The sequence below is a fragment of the Condylura cristata genome, unplaced genomic scaffold (assembly GCF_000260355.1).
Source record: "Condylura cristata isolate star-nosed mole 26May11 unplaced genomic scaffold, ConCri1.0 scaffold00023, whole genome shotgun sequence".
NCBI classification, from domain to species: domain Eukaryota; kingdom Metazoa; phylum Chordata; class Mammalia; order Eulipotyphla; family Talpidae; genus Condylura; species Condylura cristata.
In genome coordinates, this window is record NW_004567124.1 from 13,230,171 (window position 1) to 13,240,973 (window position 10,803).

Sequence of the window (10,803 nt, forward strand, 5' to 3'; positions counted from 1 at the left end):
AAGGCATCATAGAACCACATCCAAATCTGTGAAGCTCAATAATATTCTCTAATCCCCAGCAAAATTCTGCAGGAAAGAAATCCTCCTGATCTCCCTCACAAGTGTATACACACACACACAAACACACACACATAGGTTACTTATATTCATATACACATACATGCATACATACAAAGATTCCAGCACCCACTAGCTGTGTGACTATAACAAGTTACTAAATCTCTCTGAACGTCAAAGGTAAATTAATGATAAGAGGAAGGCACCTGATACAGAGCAAACCAATCACAAATGTTTGATAATTTTTAATATTATCTAGATATGATCATCACTACAATCTCCAAAATGAAACTGCCAACTTGGCTTCACAGCCTTGCTTCCCATGATAATAACAACTTGGTCAATGACTCCACTGGGCAGGAGCACCATAAATGAAGCCTCAGGTTGGCTGATTGCCCTAGAGGGGTAAGCCCTACTTTCAAAGCAAACTAAAAGACTTAAGAGGAGACCAGGCCCAGTGGAAACCCCATGGGTCCAATTACCCAAAAGTGATATGGCCCCTCCCCTTTTACAAGCCCATTCTTTATCTATGGGTGCACCCAGAATTTTCTGATATTCCTCAACACACTAGCTACAGATATACCTGTGGGCACACAAAGCCACAGGGTAAATAGAATGCATTTCCCTAAGCTATCATCAGCTTTACCAAGAGAGATAATGAATTAAAGTCAAATGAGGCTGTAAATATAAACAGTTGCAGCAGGTGCCTGAGGCTACACTTGGGTGTTTATTCTTGTCATTTAGAAGCCTTTGATGGAAATACTAAGGAGCACTGCTAGCCAGCACTCTTTAATCAATGTTGCCCCAATGACAGGCTGCTGTCACATGCAATTTAACCCAGCTTGAAGCAGGATCAGACGCTTATCATCCTAATAAGATGACCCAATGTACTGTCATGTGAATAAAAAGGAGTCTACGTGGAAAATGTTAACAATAATCCTATTTTTGTTGTTTAAGTACAACCAGAAAATTTGTGCACAATTTGTGGGGGAAATGCCTTTATGGAAAGATAACCAACCAATGGTGATCTCCGGAAAGTGGGATTTCTGCATTCTTTGCAACTGTTCCAAATATGTGTAATTTTTTAAATTAAAATAATAATAGTAATAGCAATAATAAAGATTGAGAGAGTATATCAGAAAAATATATATGGATGTTTGCATTAGAGAGAGATCACTCCTTCCTAAATCCACAAGTACAGCAAAGAGAACACCCTAGCAGTCTAGAAAGTATGCTAATTACTTAACTGAAGCACTATGAAAAGTAATCCTTGAAAGTACTCACTAAATTGACCAGTTACCTTTACCTCCTTTTATTCATCTGCTTTCAGGAACCTCCCTGTGGGAAAATCTCCAACTGAATAAGGTCCAGGCTGTGACACTTATCTCTCAGCGCACCTCATGATGCTGGTCTCCATAGTTTCCTGAAACTCAGGTACACAATACAGAGAGCTGCCCAGGCAGGGCAGTACTTGAGAGGCAAATAGACTACTTTATTCCCAGGGTTCCCACAGCATCTGACTCTTTCTTATGTTTCTGAACAAAGAGGAGGGCTGAATCTTATTTTCCCTAAACACAAATGCTATAGAACCAGCCAGCTCTACAAGTGAGGGTCCCTAACAGTGGATCAAAATAAGGAAGCAGAACTCAGTGCATTTCATTATTCAGTTACTGAGCATCCAATGAAGTATCTTAATAAAAGATACTTTTAAGAAATAAGAAGGTACCAAAATGAAAAACAGCAATGTCCCCAGGAGCCCAGAATGTAGAAACACACCCAAACTAGGTAATGAAGAACATATAATCAGACAGAGAAAGATAAATACGGTATGACTTCACTCATACGTGAAATATAAAGAAGCAAAACAAAAACTTAGACTGGGGGTTGACTGGGTGGTGCACGAAAAGGGCAAAACTAGTCAGGTATAGGGTGATGGATAAAATTACACTTTGGTGACAATCGTGATGTGGTGGTCACAGATGTAAAACTACAATACTATATACCTGAAACTTAATAACTTCAATAAAAATTTATTTTGAGAGAATACAGTGTAAATTAATAATAATAATAATAATAGAAAGCCTTGAGAGGCAGGATTGCTTTTGCTTGGTGATTAAGGCATCATAGAACCACACAGATCCAATATTGGTCCTAGCAATTACCAGCTATGAAACCTCTAGAAAACATATTAACCTTCACAGTTCAGTTACCTTATTTATAAAATAGAATCAACAATGCCATAGAACCAATGCCTTGGGATTGTGGAAAGGATTAAATAATTAAATCATGTAGAAGTCTTAGAACCCATATTAGGCACTCTGTAAGTATTTATTATTGTCACAGAAATAGAGGAAGGAGAACAATTTTTTAACTGGAGATAGCAGATGGGAGTTGAGTCATGTATCTTGTAATGACATTTTGGTCAATGACAGACCACATATATAGCAGTGGTCCCAATAGGCCGGGCCATGTAGCTTGTATGTATAGTACCAATAACATCTAAGTATGTGTAATCAAACAATATGCAATTCACAAAATGAATTTCTCAGAACACATCTCCATCAATATGTGACACCCCACTGTATATTGTTAGGCTTCTAGAGATGACATGTGAGCTGGGTATAGAAGGACAGAGGGATTTTTCAGTTCAGTGAGGTTTAGAGAATCCATCATTGGAATAACAACAAATAACAATATTTTTTCCTCGGGTGGCTGAAGGTACAGATGTTGGCCTACTCAGAGAATGGTTAAGTGGCCTTCAGCTTAAGCTAGAGTAGAAAAGGGAAAATGGATAAACAGGTGGGAGGCCAAACTAATAACTGACAAATACTTGATGGAGAAGCAAGGGAGGGCCCTGGTGCAAGAAAATAGGGAAGCCATTCGAATTTTTTGGAAGAGGAAACTAACACTCAAATCTGAGTTCATTTCAATGATTCAATTGTAGTTACTGAGTGCCCTCTATTATGTTCTGTACACAAATCAGACAGGAGGAGAAAGACAGGGGGAAAGATGAAGCAAGCTTTGCAGCCCAACTGCTTCATAGCCTTTATAGCACACAGCCTAGTATCAACACATAATAGGTGCTTATTTAATAAATGTCAGTATGGGTTTCATTTTAAGTTAAAGTATAACAAAATAAGAAGAATACATCTGAAACTCCCCTGACAGACTTCCATTTCTTCAAATGAACCCCCATGGGAGGGATCGTAAAGGAGAGACAGAGAGCATTCAAGACTCCTCCACAAAAAAAGACACAACCAAGCCCTTGTTTGCAACTTAGGGCACCCGGGAGCCAAGAGGATCCTTTGGGGCTTGGTTACTGACCCACTTTGTGCAGGCAGAGGGCTGGGCCCTCCATCTATGACTTTGGGGATCAGTCCATGTGCCATCATGCTCTCAGCTTCAGGCACCTGGACTCACTGAAGGAAAATCCACCATCACAAATAAAAAGGGGTGGAGAAGGTGACCCAGGGAGGTGACAGGGAAACATTTCGCTGATCAGTTTACAAAGACGAATTTCCCTAAGGAAATTAGCCAAAGACATTTACATTTCTCTCGGGCCTGGCCCACTTTGTGACAGCTCCCTGCCCAGCTCTCCCTAGCAGAAGGCGTGGCCCCTATGGGTGTGGTTGGGAAGACAGACACTCCACTATCTCTGTTTAACCCAAGCACAGAATCTCTAGAATATGACAGGAAGGATGTGTGTGAAATAGGGCATGCCTTGTCTGGAGCAGGTCTCAGCAAATCTGCTTATCTACATCAAGGCAGGGTAAAGTTTTTCTGTAAAGGGCTTTGCAGGTGGTTGTAAAAACCATTCTTAGCTCAGAGGCACAAGAACAGGCTGAGTGCTGGGTATGGACCAGGGCCAGTAGCATGCAGACCACTGATCTACATACTGGACTCTTGTACCAGGTGGTGCAGTCAGACAAAATTCATAAATAGGAGGGCAATGACCTCTCTTTCCTGCTCTTGCTGTCTCACTTTTGTACCAAGCACAGAATGCCAAGGTCCACAGAGAATACACAAGTAAATGAATGCTCATAAACTGGGCAGTGAGACCTGCAGTGTTGTGACTTTTCTCCTCCCTCCAACCGCCTGCCCCTCACCCCCAAAACTTCCCACACCTCTTCACCCCCCCACCCACCCACCCAACTCACCTGCTCCAACTCAACTACCTGCCTCTTCACAAAGTCAAAGAAACCTTCTGGAACATGGCCCCAGGAGTAACTGTATTTTCAAGGAAGCTACAAAGACAGAGTGATGCTAAAGGAAGAAGTTCTGATGTTAGTTGTACATTAGAATGACCTGAAGACCTTCCCAAAACTAGGCATCAAGGGTGGGGCCTAGGCATAGACTGTTTAACCTTCCAGGAGATTCTACATTTAGTCAGGACTAAGAACCACTGACTAAACCAAAGGAATGAAATTCCAGCTGTGCAACAGGATGAGACAACTAGAATATTTGGAGGCCTTTCCCAGAACTGTCAAACCTCACCTGGGCCAGCATCCCCATCCATCTGTCACCTGCTTCCTGCCCAGGTGGGTCAGAGGTGATAGCTGGCTTCATCCCCAGCTTCTCTTCCTGTTTCCTCATTTGCCAATTCAATGTTAAGCGTGGCTCCTTTAAGACCAGGGAGAGACTCTTTTTAAGCACCTATTAAAGCAGGTTTGGGAAAGGAGGATCCCTAAACCCTTTCCTCAAGTAGTTAATCATAAGAGATACAAGCAATAAGGAGTACACAGCCCTCTAAGAAGACATGAAAGATGTGTGGGTGGGTGGGTGGAGAGGGGTTTCAGGGCAGAAATGAATTCAGAGGAGAAGCATGAAAAAAGGCAAGAAGCAAAAACCAGCTTTGAAATAAGCTTGGAGAAAAACAAGTATTCTGACATATCTGTGTGGGGTAGGTAGAGCAGGGGAGACAAAGACCAGATCAGGAGGACCTAGATGCCAAGCTAAGGAGTGTGTATTTTCTCTTGGTTGTACTCAGGAAGAACAGCAGAGAAATCAGCTAACAAGGTTTTGCATTGTAGAAAGATCATGGTGACCTTACAGAACAAATGAGAGTCAACAGTGTGATTGACATTTAAGAACTATCTTCTTAAATGCAAAGAATGAAAGAGGGCACCACTGTGTTACTCTTCTGTGAGTTGGAGAAGTCCTAAACTGTTTAGGTAAAGAGAGCACATCATGTGACACTCCGAGACCATCATGCATATAAGCTGTGGAAAGTCACATCTCAGTATGGTCTGTGGTTAGGTAGCCGGGATCTAGAGCTCCCTAACTCAATTAGACAACAATTTTTGAAGCTGACTAGCCTGAAAGGGTTTCTCAAGTGACCAGCAGCTCAATACAACCGCAGCCTCCAGGTCCCTTGGTGCGTATGGATAGTCAGACAAACCAGGACAGCGATCACCCAAGCAGCTCTTCCTCAAAACCCCAACTACTCCCTCTGTCTTGAGAAAGGAAATCCAATTTCCTTTGGAGTCATCATAATTCACACAGTAGGATCAAAGCATCAAGTCTGCAACATTTTTTCTAAGCCATTGTTTAGTGGCAGAGGCTTTTTGCTGAAGTTGTGGATCTAAAACCTGGCCTGGCAGAGGCTGGTTCAGGAGGGCTGGGAGAGAAGCCAGCCTGTTTTCTGGACACACTCCCTGCCCTCCCCAGTAGATACTGCAGCCAGCTTTCTTCCACCAGGAGCTGACGTCCCACCTTAGTTAATATCCCTTCCTCAGAGAGCCCATGGGGTGATATGGAAGTCACGCACACAGATGTTTCTATGAAAAGGAAAAGGAAGTGAGGTAAACACCTGTCTAACCCATTCATGGACCAACTGAGGAAACTGTTTATTTTGAGCCCATCAAACAGAAATGGGACCTGGGAGAATATGCACCAAATGACCACCAGGCCGGTTCTAGATTTTTAACACAAAGTATTTGCCAAATATAAAGGAACATCAGCCAAGCATAGGAGCAGCTAGGAGGTAGTCCTGTCCTTGTGGCCTTGCTAGGCTTTGTTTTGTTTTTTTATGTGCCACTCAGGGGCCCTAGAACCAACACCAGCCAATAGTCTCTTGTTATCAGCAGAGCATAGTGTTGGAGGAAACCCTTGACAGTTCTATGCCCCACACCATGTGGGCTGAACAGTTCAACCAAAAATATTTGGCTGCACAAGACAACATGTGCTTTCTCCCAAAGTACACAACCTGGTCACACTCTGACCTTTCATTTGAAAGGCTCACTCAGTGGGATTAATGGCATCTACAAAATTCCTTTCAAAATTATGAAGTAATGCCAATATTTTTTTTAAGTGCTCCCCCTCCTCACTTCTCCAAGGTCATCACTCTGGTTATGATTATTCTCCAGCCAATTTATCTTCCTGTTGTTGCCATAGATAAAACTATTTTTAGAGTGTAACTGGTTTGGAAGGAGACCTTTTTTTCTTTTCTTTTTTTTAATTTCGCAGCCCCTGTTGGTTGGCATCCATAAATGCCTCACAAAGCTTTGTTTATCAACTGACAGAAATTACTCTCCCACCTGGGTTTTTTTCCCCTTGAGAGATGATTTCAGATAAGAAGGAAGTACACATTGTAGGTGGCAGCCGTGGGACAAAGAGTAACCGGTGACAAGCTGGACTGGCCACACTGCCCTGGCAGCTAGCTCAAAGAACTCCCTGCTCGGCGTCAGCTGTCATCACTTCTGTTTGGGTTGAGTGTCTAACCAACAGAGCTTGATTTCCCTGTAGCCCCTAATTTGGTAAACACTTTGAAGGAAACAGAAATGCTTTCATGGCTAACATGTTGCTGTTGTTCAAGACCATCATTTACCCAACATCACTGAGGAAGAAGAGAACAATGCAGACTTTACTTGAAAAACTTTCAACTTCATCGTCGCATTTCATGACTATTTGGGCTACCATTTTACTTTCAAGAGATCCAATTCTTGTCTTTCAAAAATTAACAGCTTTACCTTAAAGTAGTTCTAATATGCTATTGTTATACATACATGCCATGTTATAGTTTGACTAATGATCTCCCCCCCTTCATTATCACAATAAGGTGAATTACATTACAAATTCCTACTCATTGTGTAAGACTACTCAACTATCACCTGCAGAGGAAGGCCTCCCTCAGAAGCTTTGGGAAGAACCTTTCCTTTTAGCTTCCACCCAACTCTGGTAACACTCTACCAGCCCCACCCCTAACAACTATCGCTTTGTATGATATGGTATCTGTGGCTAAGTCTGCCTCTACGGGTAGCGTGGACTCCAATCCGTAGCCCTGCATCACAGAAAAGGAATTATAAATGTTGTTAAATAAGCTAATTAATCCTGATTAATCAATTATGTGAATCAATTAACAGCTCACAGCTTCTAGTCACACCCTTCCACACACAGAGACCGAATCTGCGACATTGGCAAATCATGATCAGAGTTGATAATCATAAAGGGGAATTTAGAACCTTCAGAATCTTCTTTCAGAACAAATATCAGTATGCTCATAACAGCCCCATCTGGTCCAAATCAGAGCCCTGAGCCCTCCAGTCTAAAGTATTTCTGTTATCCTATTCAAAGGGCAAAGCCTTCTGAATAGTTTGTCCACTGTGCCAGAAACCAAAGCACTTACAGCTAAAGAAATACACAAAACTAAGTATTTGAAAGAAAAATCTTCAGAAAGGTTATCTAGTAAATTAGTCACATTGCACCCACCCACAATATTATTCTAGTCACCCCACCAGCCCTACCACTGGAGGGAAACTTAGAGAATTTTGGGCACTCTGGTACCACACATGACCCTGTTCGTTCTTTCTCAATTGCAATGGCATCAATTGAGGGAGATTTCTTGGGAAAAAAAGGCAAATGTCCAACTTAGAATAAGACCAGGACTATGGTTGGAAACCCACTTGTATCTAACATTAGCTTTTTGAAGCTAATGACTAGATAATTAGGGTTCTGTGAACTTTGAGCTGGTACACATACAAGCAAGCACACACACACATACACACACACTCTAGAATCCATCACTCCGCCTACACCCAAGCAAAATACAATTCCTTTCTTCTAGAGCCAAAGAAAGATGGCATGTCAAGGCACCTACCAGTCACGTGGCTGAGACCTGTAAAAGCAATTAAGACTAACAAGACTAGAAAACAGACAGGAGCACGGAAAGGAACTTTGGCTTTGACTTAACCAGCTGGTTAGCAAAGCTCTGCGAAAACTTGATTAGAAAAGTCTCCACCACCAAAAAGATGCACCAAATGGGAAGTACTTAATATCATGATGAATGGATGAACTACAAAGCCACAACCCAAGAGTTGGCAGTGTGCTCTGAGAAACAGATTTTGGAAGAGGCATTGAACGAAGATGCAGCCTGCATGCACCCAGCACTTAACTCCACTGAGCATCTGGAGAGGTAAGAACAGATGCTGAGAAACAGGTGCTTCCAAAAAGCAATCTCCCTGGAGATAGGGCCCAGGGCTTCCAGGGCAGACCCAGCTACAACAGTGCTTATGTTCAAACCAGAAAGAGAAAAGTAGTTTGCATAAACCCAGTCCCCACATAACTGGGACAGTTCCCACACAAACTAGATCCCACACAAACTGTGACCAGGTGCTGATCTCTGGCTTGTATGAAATTTGCCTTGACTATGCCCACTTTAGAATCAGATATGCTATCACCTGTGAAACATACGACCCTTTCTTTCAGTTGCTGAAAGGAGGAAAGTTTGTGCGTTAAAGACATTCATTATCTTTGAGTCTCAAGATAGGGACTGTGCAGACGTGTATCCCTTGCTTTTGAAACTGGTGTCACCAAGAAACTTAGCTTAACAGAGGAGGTTGAGAGGAGAAGAAATCTCAGGGAATTCCAGGAAATCCCCCATGCCCTTCCAGCTGGTGTGACGGTCGTACAGAAGAGTCACTGCCAGGGCTGGAACAGGATCCGAAAGCTGACCCCAAGGTTGGGGGGAAGGCGTGTTAGGGGCCAGGGACCGTTTCCCATGCGCCCCCCTTCTAAGCCCCCAGCAGCTGAGTGGCACCCGCTCCCAGCTACTCACCCTCCGGTTGGGCGCCCCAGGCGTCCGAGCACCGCTGCCCGAAAGCAGGGTGACGGTGGACGTGGAGCGCAGCATCCCGTGGCGGCTGTGGGCAACGGGCTCGTCCCTGCGCCGCTCTCGGGCAGAATAAGCGCGCGGGGTCCGCCCTGCGTGGGGGCGGCGCGGGCGGGTAAGGCTTCTGGCTTCTGCAAGGCGGGCGCCCGGGGGGCCGGCCTCCGGGGGCGGGGCGGGGCAGGATCCGGGGGAGGAGTCGGGGGCGGGGCCGAGCGCGCCTGTCCAACCCGTCTGGCCGCATTTTCTTCCCCCCGCCCCCACCGCCCCGGGCTCAGACTAGCCAGAGGTGAGCGCGGTTTTCTCCCTAGGGCGCTGAGCCCTAGTAGGCTCAGTGCCCGGGTCAGAAGGCGCCCTGAACCCACTAGACTTCCAGAATCTCCTCTGTTGATTGCCACCTGCCCTTTCAGTGTCATGGCCCACCCCAGGAAACTCAGCCACACCCCTGGAATCCGAGTTCTGCACCCCATAACATTCATTCAATACTTACTGAGAGTCTACCATGTTATCAGTCCTAGCAGCCACCACAAGTAACTGAACCCTATCCTCATGGAATTGCAATCTGGTAAAAACACCCAAAAATGACAGCTGTCAGTGTTCTGTTTTAAGAGGAGATATAGGAGAGCACACAACATGGTCGTAGGAGTTGCCCCTGCTAGGAAAATTCCTAGTGGACCTAATGACTAAGCTCAGACCTGAAATACAAGTAGACACACAGGCAAAGAGTGTTCATCACAACTGCTCTTTGCTCAGTATTCCTGTGGGCAGATTGTGCGGCCCTTTGCATGTATCACCTCACTTCATCCTCACAACCACCCTTTGAGGTGGGCACTATTATTACCCCCATTTTGCAGGTGAAAACATTGACTCACCAAGAGAAGGAGCAGAATAGCAGGGACCCCACTGATTGGTAAGTGACAAAGCTAAGATGGACCCTAGAGTCTGACCTAGCACCTTGCTTTTCCACCCTGCTATCCACCCCCTCCCTGCCGCCACCACCACCACCACCACCATCCCTCACCCAACAGAGAGAAGAGAAAGTCCAGGCCAAAAGAACTGGCAAATGCAAAATTGGGGAAAAGGCAAAAGATGGTGTACTTTTTCGGAAGTAACAATATCACAGTGCCAGGTGTCAATGAAGTATTTTCCCTCTTTGGACGAGCAGGATTTTGAGTCAGCTCATGAAGAACCTGATGGGTTTAGCTATAAGGCTTGGATAAAGTATCGTAAGGATAAAGTGTTTTTCAACAGGAAAAGAAAACCTTTTCCTCCTCCCCCTTTAAAGTCTACATTAAACATTGTCTTGCCACCAAGCTCTCCAGGAACCCCCTACTCTAACCACTTATGCTCATAAACCTAGCAACTTTGGGGGAGCCTGTCTTCTGTAAGTCATCTGTGTCTGTGTGTATGTCCTTCCTCAATGGTGAGTTTCTGCAGTTTCTTCTCTCAACCCCCCAGTGTGACATCAACCCAGAAAATGCTCAAGGAATGTTGTTGAACAAATCTGCAAATGATCCTGTGAAACCTGCTCCATCTACAGATGAGGAAATTGATACCAATGTATATTAGTGACTTTCTCAAAGTGTCACAGCCTCTTCTTTGCCATCTCTGTCATCGTGGTCATCGTCACCTCACTTGTGCCT

At 44.3% G+C, this 10,803-nt stretch overlaps 1 protein-coding gene across 2 annotated transcripts in view; it reads right to left on the reverse strand.

Annotated features, from left to right (window-relative positions):
• Positions 1–9,286, reverse strand: part of MYZAP (myocardial zonula adherens protein) — a 92,148-nt gene extending 82,862 nt beyond the window's left edge. For both annotated transcript variants that reach the window (XM_012728677.1, XM_012728678.1), the window contains exon 1: positions 9,110–9,286. In XM_012728677.1, coding sequence (XP_012584131.1) covers positions 9,110–9,184 — 75 coding nt within the window. In that variant the 5' untranslated portion in view covers positions 9,185–9,286. The remainder of the gene's footprint in view (positions 1–9,109) is intronic.
• Between the last annotated feature and the right edge of the window lie 1,517 nt (positions 9,287–10,803).